At 35.1% G+C, this 15,265-nt stretch overlaps 1 protein-coding gene across 3 annotated transcripts in view; it reads left to right on the forward strand.

Annotated features, from left to right (window-relative positions):
- Positions 1–10,696, forward strand: part of LOC117995468 (dipeptidase 1-like) — a 42,790-nt gene extending 32,094 nt beyond the window's left edge. For all 3 annotated transcript variants that reach the window (XM_069509089.1, XM_034983479.2, XM_034983480.2), the window contains 5 exons: positions 2,232–2,408; positions 3,467–3,551; positions 4,901–4,976; positions 5,087–5,225; positions 5,920–10,696. In XM_069509089.1, coding sequence (XP_069365190.1) covers positions 2,232–2,408; positions 3,467–3,551; positions 4,901–4,976; positions 5,087–5,225; positions 5,920–6,021 — 579 coding nt within the window. In that variant the 3' untranslated portion in view covers positions 6,022–10,696. The remainder of the gene's footprint in view (positions 1–2,231; positions 2,409–3,466; positions 3,552–4,900; positions 4,977–5,086; positions 5,226–5,919) is intronic.
- The last annotated feature ends 4,569 nt before the right edge of the window (positions 10,697–15,265 follow it).

Consider the following 15,265-nt stretch of genomic DNA (forward strand, 5'->3'; position numbering starts at 1 on the left):
TATTAGAATTTCTAAGAAAATGAGTCTTTAATTTTGTTTTCAGTCTTATTAAATACATACTATGCTACTACATGATATATGACGACAATCATGCTTTAAAGACAGCAATAATGAGGTCAAAGCTGGAGCGTGCTTGCCTAGAAGATGCCTATTCACTATTGCCTTCAAGGTTATGTGGAAGGAAACACGAATGCCAGAGGAGCGTTCCAAACCTTGATATACGCAGTGTGTAACCCTTTATTAGTATGGAGGCCATAGACTCCAAATAAAAGTTGTTGTACCTTTTTTTACGTAAGTATGTAGTGTGTATTACTTATTTTTAAAATTATTACAATATACGTGATCACTGACTTGCATACTTTCATGTATTAGATGGTTGTTGGTACTGCAGGATTCAGAATAGGAAGTGTTAATAAAGCAAACCATTTCCATTTAATGAAATTCTGTAAACAAGTTTTAGAAACAACTATGTGTAACTTTGAAACTGTTTGTAAATAGTTTATATTCGAATGACTACAAAAATGCGTTGTATGGAAAGCGCTGGGGAGAGTGCGAGGGTAACTTTTCACAGCGTGAAATGTGTAGTGAAACATCATTGCGTGTTATTGTAAAAACAAAAGTATTTGCATTGCCTTACAGGTTGTTGTTTATATTTACGTTGCTGCAGTGGTGATATTATGTTCATTCGAAATTCGAAATTTTTCATATACGTTAGTGTGAACGGACTGCATGTGAACTGCAAGCCAGCTGCTAAATTGCAGTTAGGGTGCAGTTATTATAACTACCTCGCAACTGCACAGTCCGCATGCTATTGATAGTAAATCTTCCTCCGATTAAAATATTCGAAACATATTCAATATACAGAACCCTTATAGTTTTATTATAAGTTAAGATATGCCAAATATTTGTCATATGCAGCAAATATGCCATTCGCCAACATGAGTACATAATATTACATAGTGCCAAGTGGAATTCTCGCATAGGGAAGACTTAAGGCGACTAGCAGATGTGCCTAGTGTATTTGCTCTAGCGACCGCAGTTTACAAATGTGGTGTTCTAAGTAAAGTTGTTTTATCTTATACATTTGCCCATAAAGTGGCACTCATACCGCTGATACTGCCTGTCAAAACTGTAGGCTATTATCACAAATCTTCAATAAAAATTACCACAAAGTGGCCACCCATAGAGTCAATGCTACTTCAATCAGATGCTTCACTCAAATAAGGCTTTAAACTATCTTAGTAATGCTAGCCGCTAATGTGATGCAAATAAGGTCAACAAACAATTTTAATTGTTTCGAGGCTGGCATATTATTTGAAAGAAGTGTTCTATATTCTATAGCATCGCGTGAGGAATTGGCAATTTTTAAGGTCGTCTGAACCTAACTACATTATATAAAAATGAAATTACAAAACTTAGGGGAAGGATTGAACGAATACACGAAATTAAAAATGGAAGAGGTCGCTCCAGACTATTGCTCTACAAGGAGCTTATATTTCATAATAATATGAACGTTGTATCTATAATAATTTACTATACTTACTAGCAATTTAATCAGGGAAGCAAGTTTCATATTGCAACAATGATATTTATAATAAATTGCGCAGCAAACCAGTTTCGTTGACTTAATAGCGAACCGTCACAGCAAATTATCACCTCGTCGCGCGTCGCCACATGTGACTCCAAGGAATTTGGACGAATAAAACATTTTAATACTAGCTACTTAGTTAAGGTATTATTAAACTACTAAGAGATGTGAGAAAGGGCATGCTGTCGTCAAGCCTTTTATGCAGATTCTAAGCTAGGTTAAATTAGGTTAGCTTTAAGTTATCATAATGTAAACTTTGCATCTAACATTAATGGAGACGTTAGGTTAGGTTAAAATGCAAGGACCTTATGATAAATTCAGTAATTCTATCTTCGTTTGCTTCGAAAATCCTTATGGCTACCGCAAGCGTAATTATCAGGTAAACAGTAAACAGGGAAACTAACATTAGTTATAGTTGAAAGTATTAAAATATTAGTTACAGTACGCAGCAGAAAGTAATGTACGTCGGCCTTAAGAATGACGTTTTGGCTTTGTAGAGCATTGTCTCTGTCATTCATACTTATATGACGTTTTGTCGGTCTCAATGACAGGGACTACGCTCTACAAATCTGCTATCTCTTTCTAAATGTCGATGTACATTACTTTCTGCCGCGTACTTAGTTTTTATTTCTATTGTTAACAGAAAGTAGTGCGGGAGATGAATCGTCTAGGCATGTTGATCGATGTGTCGCACGTGGGTGAAAACACGACTCGAGCAGCAATCAGGCTGTCGAAAGCGCCGGTTATCTTTAGCCACTCATCCGTTTACAGCCTATGCGCGCATAAAAGGAACGTACCCGACGACATCATCCAGTCTGTAGTAAATATCTTTTCTTCTACTTGCGTTTTCTTATGCTCATATTCTTTTATATTAATTACTAGCTGCCCCGGCGAACTTCGTACCGCCTAGCAGTCGATTCTTTTTCAGGATTTTTTTTTTAATTTTTCTCTCCGTAAGAACCATCCCCGTACTTCAAGGAATATTATGAAAAAAGAATTAGCGAAATCGGTTCAGCTGTTTTCGAGGTTTGCGATCAGCAACCCATTCAGCGATTCATTTTTATATATAGAAAAAGAAGATCATTCGCACAGTTCACGGCAGTTATGAAACTTGTAAGTTCTAACAAAACTTTGAGGCTTCACTTACACTTGCAGGCGTGAAATGTAGGCTATGAAACGACTAGGATTTTTCCATCACAGGTTTTGCGTGTTCGTTGCATTAGTACAACTTTTCTGCAGTCCTATACCTAAAAAGCCGTTAAATGGAGAAATAGTTTTTGTGTTATCGCCAAGAAACGTAGGAATTTTTTAAAACTAATGTTTCTAAAAAACGCAACGTAGGACCAAAATTTTTGTTGGTTTTCAGTTTGGTCACTTAACAAACTTTTTTAGAAACATCAGTTTTTCTAAAATCAATTTTTTTTGGTGATAACCAATATGTCTTTAAATATTTATCGCAGATAATTTCTTATTTATTTATTTGACAACTTTACACCGAAAAAATTGGAGAAAGGCTGACGTTTAGGTATAGGACGGCAGTTTACTTATCCTGTTCCCCTGTAATCCAATGCCAATCACGTGGTTATATTATGACAATAGTTTAGGACATACCTCAAAGCGGTAGGTACATATTTTTTCAATCTTATCCAATCATATTAATTATTATTCAATTCTAGAGTCAATTGGGTATTTCGAAACATTGATTGCGAGCATGTTGCGTTTTTAACACCGATCTGCAAAATCCAATTAGGTACTGATACATTCAAAACCATTCATATGAAGCATTGATTTTAATTTTCAAAACTCAAAATCAACGCTTTAAATGAATGCTGTGTGGCGTGAAAAGTAATACCTAATAGTAAAATTACATTTATGTAGAAAGACAATGGCGGGATCATCATGGTGAACTTCTTTCCGGATTTCGTTAAATGTGCACCAAACGCTACTCTATCTGACGTCGCAGGTAAGAGAAAAATCTATTTTATATTTCACTGGACGATGCCCGCGAATTCGTCCGCGTGGATTTAGGTTCTTTAAAATCCCGTGGAAACTCTTTATTTTTCCAGAATCAAAAGTACTGTCTTTCCCCGGGATGTGTCTTAGCTCTGTACCAAATTTTCATTAAAATCAGTTAAACTGCTGAGCTTGAAAAGCTAGCAGACAGACTTTCGCATTTATAATATTTGTATGGATTTAACAAAACAAAACAAAAGACCATACGACACTTTCTGTTTTGATTGGTCTTAGGCTTGGCGCCACAATAAACCAGCCTCACCGTTGCCACTGCGGTGACTGCGTTGACGCCTTCGGCCACCATGGGCTCTCCTGTTCGAGAAGCGCTGGTCGCTTCTCCCGCCATAGTACCCTTAACGACATCATCCGGAGGTCCCTTGCCACCGCCCATGTGCCAGCTGTACTAGAACCTATTGGTTTGGCACGTGGCGATGGCAAGAGACCTGATGGTATGACGCTCGTACCGTGGAAGATGGGCAGGTCGCTTGTTTGGGATGCAACTTGTGTAGACACTTTAGCTGCATCCCACATTCAGGCGACCTCCTCTATGGCGGGTGCAGCGGCCATCAGCGCCGAACAGGCCAAAAGGCGCAAATATGAAAACCTCGATGGGAGCTTCGTATTCGTGCCTTTTGGTGTGGAGACCTTGGGGCCGTGGGGCCCGGGGGCTCGAGCTCTTTTTGAAGAAATTGCGAAAAGAGTTATCGAGTCAACCGGGGACCCGAGAGCTGGCAGCTACCTTGGCCAAAGAATTAGTTTGGCCATCCAAAGGGGTAATGCTGCCAGCATCTTGGGTACAATGCCTCGCTGCGGTGGTCTCGATGAGGTTTTAGATTTAATTTAATTTATTTTAGTTTTAATTTAATATTGTTTTCTTTTTTTTTAGATTTAAGTTTATTAATAGTTTATTTGTTTCCATCTTCACATAAATAAATTGATATTAATGTTTAACAAAACAAGATGCTTATTTTGATGACACTACAATACTAGATCTATTGTCTGTCTAAGTATAAGTATAAGTACGATCGTGAAAATGAATCAATGAATAATCATGAAATATTGCTATATTGATACAATATGTATTCAAATATTGTATAGAAGCAGGCGTTACTTTGCGGAAGTCCATAATATACAATGAACCCAAAAGCTTAGTTTGCATTACATTAACTACTGAATTGTTATACCTAGAGGTGGCCATAGATTGCGAAAAGAAAATTGTACAACTAAAAAAACTAAGTTATTGGCTAGATTACGACTACGACTAGTGAACTTATTATGTACTAATTTTTTTTTTCTTAGAACATTTCCATTATATCAAGAGGATGATTGGTGCTAACCACGTTGGCATAGGTGGTGATTTTGATGGAGTTAATAGGTGAATAAACTTTATCTCTGTGCATGAAAATATGTTTTTTTTGTTTTTTTTTAAAGAATTAAATTGATACGGATTAATTACTGTGGTAGTAACATATTATACATTGACAGAGTTCCACGTGGATTGGAAGACGTTTCCAAGTATCCTGAATTATTTGCTGAATTACTACGAAGCGGGCAGTGGAGCGTACAAGAATTAAAAAATGTAGCAGGACTCAATATGTTACGAGTGATGAGACAAGTAGAGAAGGTATTTCATTATCATTCTATAATTAATTTGTTAAATTTGAGTATAGTACGCAACAAGTCGAAATGGCAATCGAGGTCTGAGGCGGGGGGACGCCCCGCATACACGCACGTCTCCCGCGCTCGCCCGCACTGGGTTAGCGCCGGAGCTGTGCGGGTGAGACGCACCGCAGTGCGTGCGCTCCCCGATTGCCATCATGACTTGTCGCGTACTTTAAGTATGTTCTTTTTTTGTGTATCAATTAAATAAATAAAACATTCATTCGGCATGTGCATTCAGAATGTCCAAATATAATTACTGCAAGTTTTTCATTTCAATAAATAATAAAATTGATTTACCTATTTGGTAAACTTATTATCTTATTACAATTATTATTAATTGTTATTATTTACTTATATATTAATTATTATTTAGGTGGTGCAAGACCCACGTGTCGAATTTGTCTATGTATGAATGTACGTATGTATAGCTGTGAGCATCTATCGGTTGATAATGATGATGATGAGGATATTAATTAAAAAGTCGTGTTAGTTACAATTTACCCTGAATCAGTGCGATTGGTTTATTCGCCAGCTGACGACAAAACTCGACATACCAAGCGCTACATGAAATATGGGTTAGAATAATGTAAACATTGTTTAAGTAAATATTGGATGGTGCTATATTGAATATTAAACTTGTATTTTTGTTTGCTTAGATCCGCGATGATATGCGTACAAATGGCGTGGAACCCGAAGAACACCCCGACTCACCTACTGACAATGGCAACTGCACTAGCAACGCTTTTTACATCGAATAAGTACGTGTGAAATGTCTTTTACAAATTTACTTTGTATGTTGCTGCCAATGAACAACGATTTGAAGAATTCCTCTCTAATACAAATATCGGTATCGGCTAAAAGATCAAAACATAAGTAATTTAGTAACGACATTAAGTAGCGAGCACTTTTGGTCACTGACCTCTACCAATACAAGTTCGCTGGACCTGCGATCGCCGTCCTGTTTTTGAAGTAACTTGATTTGAACACCATTTTGGCGCTGATAGTAGCAGCGGACTCATGTTAGTGTACTGGGAACTAAATCTAAGTGAGACATCTTATAACATAGTGTCATCGAGAAGACAATTTGACACAAACTGTCAATTTTAATTTCCGGTACTTCGAACCAGCACAAAATAAGGCGCCGTCCTATTGTCAGCGCTCGCGCGGTGATGCGATACGATTTCATCGTGCGATGAAATACAATATGAACGCATCGCATGATCGCGCCATCTTCAATAGGACATTCAGTAGAACACAGTTTGTTTGAACGCACGGGGCGCGCGATCATTTTCGTCGGACGCACGCATCATTGCACGAGCGATGACAATAGGACGGCGCCTTAATATCGTTTTGTATGAACACTTCTTCCAGCGTACTTGTGTAAGTCCACTTCAGTGACTTTTGGCAGTCATGTAGAAAGTATTAATACATATTAGTCTGAATGATTCAAATGGCAACATTCAAATCGATGTTTAGATAAAGTCTCCTAAATGTATTCCATTGGTGTTTTTCCAAATATCGGAGTCTTGTTTTGTAAAAGTATTATCAAGAGAGACCAAGAAATCAATTCAACGTCTCAGGGGCGTATTGATTTAGGAAGCGATAATATAAGGCTATCCCATTCTTAGTACAAATACAATATTGCGGAGCATTGCACAGGAGAATGTAGGAGGTATTTATTTACCTAAGCTGTACTTTACATTACATTTTTAAATTATATTATTAATTATAATATAATTTAAAAATATATTATTATTATTTATATTATTAATACATGGACAAAAGTAACAAATATCTACTCACTCCGTATAATATAAACAAAAAAATCACGCGTTTAAATAATAGTTAATAAAAATCTGTCATTGGTGTTACAAGACAGAATTGATTGCAAACTAGCTGCCCTGGCGAACTTCGTTCCGCCTAACAGTCGATTCAAATTTTTAAAATTTTTCTCTCCGTAAGAACCATCCTCGTAATTCAATGAATATTATAAAAAAAGAATTTCCGAAATCGATTCAACTGTTCTCGAGATTTGCGATGACCAACACATTTAGTGTTTCATTTTTATATTATAGAAGATGTATTGCTGTTTGCTTTCAGTACCTAACAGTATATTTTAAAAAGTAATGGAAATTGCGAATCGAATGCGCTAGTTATAGAATGAAACTTGTATTAGCCCTTGTTAGCTACGCAGTGTTTACTTAAGAAATGGGATAGTTACACTAAGTACTTTTGTTATATGTTACTCTTGTGTAACCCTTAGAATCAGATTTATAATATGTAATCAGTGTAGTAGGTCTGTGCATCGTAGGTGTTCCCTGTGGTCAACGCACTCCTTTGTCTCTTTCGTGTTTAGTATATTTTGTGTCGCATATCACCCTACTTACTTCTTTAATCTCCTAAAATGGCTCCGTCATACTGAAAATTCTTTAATAAAATCGAATTTAAATTAGTTTAATTAATTTTAATTATCATAGGTTTAATTTATATTGATATAAATTTATAAAATGCTTGTCAAGTCTATTGACTGAGTTGATAAAAAGACGAGAAAAATTGGAATAAACAAATGGATTACACGACAAGCTATATTGAAAAATATGTATTGAGAGAATAATGATTAAAATATGATGAAAATATTTTTATTTACATTTGATATAATTAAAAACCTAATGTGGTATGACTTAGGAATGTAGTTAGTGAATAAATTTTTAACAATGTTAAAATGTTACTTATTAAATCTTTTATACATAAGTAATCGGAAGATAAAAAAGTTAATTTAAATTCTAAAGGAATTGAGTGCCAAAATACGGATGCCATTGGATTTGTTCTTCTTTCTCGTTTCAACGCTTAGGTAAAATAATTGTTATATATAGTATAGTATAACATGGAAGAGGTCAGTAGTTAGTTTAATTTGATCCATATCGAAAATCGTGATTGGTCATTTCAACATGCACATGGTTTTTCAAAAAACGTACTTTAATGCTGTTTGCGTAGGTTTTTGACATTACGAAGCTGCTCAGACTTGTGTAGGACGTCTACCTACGGGCTAAATATTATTATATATTGTAGGCCTATATTATTTTAATAGGAATGATTAAAATCCATTCAGTAATTTCCCAGTTTATTGATAACAAACAAATAAACATGTCTATAATATTAAAAGTATACATTTATATGTATTAGTTATTGACCTCTTCTAATAACAAAACAATATGTGTAAGTAGATTATATTGCTATGTAGTTTCAGTGTTTATCGAAATAATCAGTGCATTCACTTCTATTAACTCTTTCATTATTATATTGTATAACATTTACTTAAGTATATTAAAATTATTTTATAATTTAGTATATTCATTTACACATAGGTACTACATCAATTAAAACGTTGTGATCTTCACAAACTGTGGCAAAATTGTCCAAGGAAAATTAATATTGTTGTTTTTGTTACCATATTAGATATATATTGAATACGAAAGTGTATTTAAAATTTTAACATGTTCGCATTGTTTTCGGGTATCAGAACTACATTCACGTATAAGTGCTTATAACTCGCACCTAGTCTGCGTGCTCCCATAATTATTAAAAGGTGCGTGCTCGTACGTGTTCGCACGAATTAAATTCGTACGAAAACGCATTCACAGTGTGGTCAGCCTCAATCGTGCCGCTGCCGGGCACATTTTTTTGTTGCAACATGGGTTTGCAGTGCACAGCATAATTTAAATCCGGCCTTATATTAATATTAATGGTGCTAAATCTGTTATACATCTTTAAACTAAACTTGATTGATTGACAGGACTAATATATCCTTTCAAGCAAATAACATAATAAAAAGCATAGCACTTTAGTTTTGTTCAGAGATAGTGTAAAACAGAATTAGTACCAATATAATCTTCTTTTCTGAGTATTGGTTTATTTGTGAAGAAAGCGGCAGCTTTAAAATACATTAAAAATATACAAGTAAATAAAATTACTAATACATTAAATCCCTTTTGAGTCAGATGGTTTTAAAGAGACATACTTCGTATATTTTCATACTTTCACGACATTTTTGAAATACACGTATAATGTATATTATGTCTATATACGACGATATAACATTTCGAAGAGATTTAAATATCCGCTTATTCTTGTTTATACTGTTTGTTTGTTTGTTTTCTTTTCATAATATATCACATATTTATTTACTTACTACTTAAAGGTACCTACTTAGTATTCAGATTTGTTACTAAATTTTATTATACTACATACATTTTATCACAAAATTTATACTAATAGATAGTTTCTAATAACATATATTTATGTTATCAATATCTGAAGTTAAGAAGTAAAGTTAGCTATAATTTTCCTTTGAAAAATCAATTTCAGGAATGTAATAATTGCATTTTATTACCAATATATCAGAGAAAAATTAGTACAAATGTTAGTTCCCTAAAAATAGAAGGAATAAGCGGAAATTGAATTTGATTTCAAGATTGAGCTGTGACTCTTATACTTGTATATATGTATTAAAAATCGAAGTAAAAATAATAACTATTTCGATATTATTATGACTGAAATATTTTCGAACCTTTTTTGAGTGTACTAATAAGTACTGCTGACACGTCTGAAATCTGGCTGTTATTTTATAATTGGGTTTATAAAAGTATATTAAATTTGCACAAGCGCACATTAATTATTGTTGTTGCGGTTTACCTACTTGGAAAACTATGGATGTAACGTTTGTGCTCTGTAACAACATTTACTTAAACATCGGTCCAACGGGAAGTTCTGAGCAATTATTTGTATTCATAATTATATTGTGTCTGATCCATGTTTGCCTTCCCTATACTACCATCATAAGAAACCGCACTACCACGTTATATTTTTATAAATTACGCTATCCTTTATGTTAGATCATAATATTTCATTGCACGATCCATGAACTAGCAAAAAGTAAAGCCAACTTCCTTCTGAGTTGTCCCTAGAAAATTATGCTATTACAAAGTGGTTTATGGGTGGGTTGACTCATTAATTCAGTAACATTTTATGTAAATTATACCAGATTCTTTGCCATTAATTATTATATTAGGACTCAGAGATCTTTCTTGTCGCATACATTACAATTTACAACTACCGTAATCATTTTATATCTCTGTTGTCAATTGGGTAGGCTATCATCTCTACTTCACTATAAGAGGCATCTACTCCTATAATTATGCAAAGTGACTTGTTAACGAATTTATTTTGTTGAGAATATTGTCAGAACGTCTCTATCAAGATAACTTGTCCTTGGATTATTTTAATTGTGGTAGTGCATAAAACGTTTCATGGCTCAATTAAATTAAGGAGTTTAAATCCTTGATATTTTCTTAGAATGAAAACGAAATGATTTTATAAGCTCTTTATATTGTATTTCATATACGAATTAATAAACATGATTGCTGTATACTCACACCAGATTTGTATTATTTCAAGTCCTAATCTTCGCTGCTTGGTACAAGGTGTTTGGCGCCTCATTTTGATTCATTAATCTACAGCACGTTTAAGAAAAATTAAGGAAGTACATAGTTTTAATATTTAACTAGTTTATGCTCGCGACTTCATCCGCGTGGACTACACAAATTTCAAACCTCTATTTCACCCCCTTAGGGGTTGAATTTTCAAAAATCCTTTCTTAGCGGATGACTACATCTAATAGCTATCTGCATACCAAAAACCCCGATCCGTCCAGTAGTTTTAGCTGTCCGTTGATAGATCAGTCAGTCACCTTTTCCTTTTATATATTTAGATAGTAAGTATTTTTTTAATATCCTATTAATACTAATAATATTATAAATGTGGAAGTTTCGAAGTTTGATACCCCTTCACGTCACCACAACTAAAATAATTTGACTAAGGAATGAAGATAGCTTATATTAAAGTCACAAGAATTACTAGTTCCTATATCCACGATAGGGCAGTTTAGAAAAATTTACAATTATAGGTACGTAGGTATTTTTTCCAAAATTTCAAAGAACTCTCAGTGCGTGAATTTGACACGTACTTGGCTAGTTTTTATAAAATGTAATGTTACCGCACGTAAGATTGAATCGATGTTCCCGCGTTTCAATATCTCTTGTTCATATTGATTACTCTCGACCTTCAGCCAGAAGGTCGAGGAAGGAATAATCAACATTTCGGAGGATCTGGCATTTTTCCTTTCTGTGAATGGAATACTGATAGTATATAAACACACATGCAGTAAGCACTGTGTTATTTAAGAAATACATACATACATTATGGATTGAATACATAACCCCCTTTTTTGAAGTCGCTTAAAAAGGCAACTTCATGTAAGATCCTTCATAACTCTACTTGGCTACCCATAGTGGCTTCATGATTTTGCCACTATGGAGTTTTTGCGATGTGGTGTGTCTGAATTAACAACCCTGAACTTTTTCTGTGTTTTGAGTCCGGCTTACCCATAGCTTACCGTAAACGGAAACGGCCAAACACTGAACAACAGCGGTGGCGGTTTGCCACAGCCACTATTTGAGCTAGCTACAATACAACAATGTTTGTACTTTAGATTTATTGATTTATTAAACAACTAACTGATGTCCGTGACTACGTTCACGTGGATTTAGAATTTTTCAAATCCAGTGGGAACTCTTTGATTCTCCGGGATACCTAAAAAGCCTATGTCACTCTCCAGGTCTTTATCTATAGCCATGCAAAAAATTACGTCTATCCGTTGCACCGTTGCGACGTGATTGAAGGACAAACCAACAAACAAACACACTTTCGCATTTATAATAAGGGTACTGAATTCCTCGGTATGCTTACAGCAACGCCAAATCGCATACCGAGTCATTCATAGATGATTTTTTTGACACGAAAATTTACTGTAAGCCTTGAAACGAACGCCTTCTTTACTTTTAGTAAAGAAGTTTAATATGAAATGAAAGAACCATTTAAAAATACTTTAACAGTTGTTGAGAACCACAATGGAAAAAAGTCGCTGATATGTATGGAAAAGAATTGTGATACTTTCAGATTTGATGAAAAAAGCTGAAAAGGGTCTTAAAAAGGTATCTTTGTCATCATATTATAATAATACTAAACTTTGCCTGATATTTAAACCCACATGGATTAAGGATTTTTGTAACCAACGCCTAGCATAGTTTTTTGGTATTAACAATATATCTACCTCTACAAACACAGTTAGTTTTACTTCTTCTGTAGTGCGGAACCCTCGGTGCGCAAGTCTGACCCGCACTTGGCCAGGTTTTTCCCCATTAATAATATTAACATGCATAAATAATTCCTAAATTGTCACTGGTCTGGTCTGGCGGGAGGCTATGGGTGAGGCTAGTTACCTACTTATTACTCTGTCGGCAAAGTAGTGCCGCCAATACGACGTCGTGCAGAAACCGATAAGTAAATACTTAATAAATAATTAAATAAAAATATTTATATCCAATTAAACTTTAACAACTACTTTTAAATCGTCAAAATATGCAGCATCTACCACTGGTTTCGAAAGCCTTTCCTACCGAGAAGAATCAGCAAGAATTTTGGGCTAATAACCTATAATAAGGGGTAAGAATGGGTTTTTGACTGCATCACCACTTACCACCAGGTAAGATTGCGATCTTAACTTGTAATGGTATTTAAAAAAACGCTTGAGTTTTTACAGTAACATAAATATAATATACCTATAGGCAGATTTTGTATGTTTTTGTATTTTTTTTACATTTTATAACCGATAGACTTTGCAGCTCAAGGTGCTGGAATGGCGACCTCGCACCGGAATGCGCAGCGTTAGAAGACCTCCATCTAGGTGGACGGACGACATCAGACAAATCGCAGGGAGCCGCTGGATCCAGGCAGCGCAAGACCGTGGCGTGTGGAAGTCTCTACAAGAGACCTATGTCCAGCTGTGGACGTCTATCGGTTAATGATGATGATGATGAACGTTTTGTTTATCGAATAGATTAGCTTTTTCATTTGGATTAAGCTTTCATTACGTTTCTCTTTGTGAAACAGCAATAAATTAGCTTTGCAGCAATTAAAAGAGTAGCTCTATGCCAACAACACACGCTTTGCTTTCCAAATGCACTAAATCAATATTGGAGTAGGTAAAAGTTACGGAATGGAAAATACGAGCAGGTTTGTTTTACAGAAAAGTTTTTAATTGTATTAAAACCGGTCAAGTTCAAATCGGAACGCACAACAAGGGTTCCGTACCATCGTACAAGAAATACCTAACATTTTTCAATTTTTTTGTGACGCAACCACACGGTCTTCGGATTTTGCCTTAACTCGTGCTAAATTGCTATCTACCAAATATCATGATTCTAGGTCAACGGGAAGTACCTATAGGTTTTAATTCCCCTGATGGTTCTTGACAGACCGACAGACACAACGGAGTGATCAGGGTTCCTCTTGTCCTCTGGAGATACGTGGACCTAAAAATATTTCGAAACTGACTCACTGACATACCAACCGTCTGGGTTCAGAAACTGAGATTGTGCATGTAGATTCGCTTTATGACGTAAGTATGTACCCTTAAGTAAAAAAAAATCTAAGGTAAAAAATATAGAGTAGCTAGCATCCCAGGGACGGACATAGGCTATTTTTTGTCTGGAAAATCAAAGAGTTCTCACTGGATTTTTAGTAAAGCTAATTCCACGTATAGGAATCGCGGTCATTGTTTATTTGGTATAGAGATAGCTTGCGTCCCGTATAGGCTACTTTTTATCATGGAAAATGGAAGAGTTCCTTTGGGATTTTTAAAAACTAAATCCACGCGGACGAAAGCTTGGGTATCGTTTAGTGCTTATATACTTTCGAGTAGCCGCGCGCACTATGTACCTACATTCCTATCTTCCTATATGCTTATACGTTGGTAGAAGGTTGGTAGGTTCTACGTAGAATAACATGCTACTAATTGATGAAATTAGTTACTATCAACATTAACATAAAGATGTAAGTAGGTATATATAGTACGCGACAGGTCGAGATGGCAGTCAGGGAGGGAACGCCCCGCATACCAGCACAGCCCCTGCGCTAACCCGTTACGGATGAGCGCGGGTGACGTTCATTCCCCCCGCCTCATACCTCGATTGCCATTTCGATCTGTCGCTTTCTATACTGACTTATAACTTAACGGGAGATATTTATGCGTCCAAGGCTCTTGTGAACTCAAGTTTGTATTACTAAAGTTTCTCTTTACCTTTGTAGTTAGTAGATATAATGATAATAGTACTACAGTGTATATACAATCATGTTATGTTACGTTCAATAAATCAGATAAATTGTCCAACCTCCTACTTAAACTCCTTCATAGTTGCCAAATGATGCATATATTTAGAGCCTCAATAGCTCAACCGAATAATAGGAGTGGACTGAAAACCGAAAGGTCGACGGTTCAAACCCCGCCCGTTGCACTATTGTCGTACCTACTCCTAGCACAAACCTGACGCTTAATTGGAGAGGAAAGGGGAATATCAGTCATTTAACATGGCTAATATTCTTTGTAAAAAAAAAAATCTTTTGAACGGGAATATAGAAAAGTGTTGTATATAGACTTTTTCAGGCAATTTTTTAAATTTTCTCTCCGTAAGAACCATTCTCGTACTTTAAGGAATAAAAAAAGAATTAGCAAAATCGGTTTAGTTGTTCTCGAGCTTTGCGCTTCGCAACACATTCAGCGATTCATTTTTATATAATATAGATAATAATATTATACATAGCATTAAATTTTGACAAATTAGTTCCTTGCTTCCAAATGCTTCCAAATGACTAAAAATCAGGAAAAAAATCCATTGATGTTGAATGGAAAAATCCAGTGAGGCGTAGGTATTTGACAATAAAATTCGTTTAGAAAATAAAACTTGATCGAGTTTCAGATGTAAGTTCTCTTAGTGTAAGTCCCGAAAATATTATAAACCTATCTAATTTATCAAAAAAAATTTTTTTTCAAAAGAAATACCTAAGTCTTTTAGTTTTTGAACTTCGTCTTGTTATCACAAATAATTA

Source organism: Maniola hyperantus, chromosome Z, assembly GCF_902806685.2.
Source record: "Maniola hyperantus chromosome Z, iAphHyp1.2, whole genome shotgun sequence".
Classification (NCBI taxonomy): Eukaryota; Metazoa; Arthropoda; class Insecta; order Lepidoptera; family Nymphalidae; genus Maniola; species Maniola hyperantus.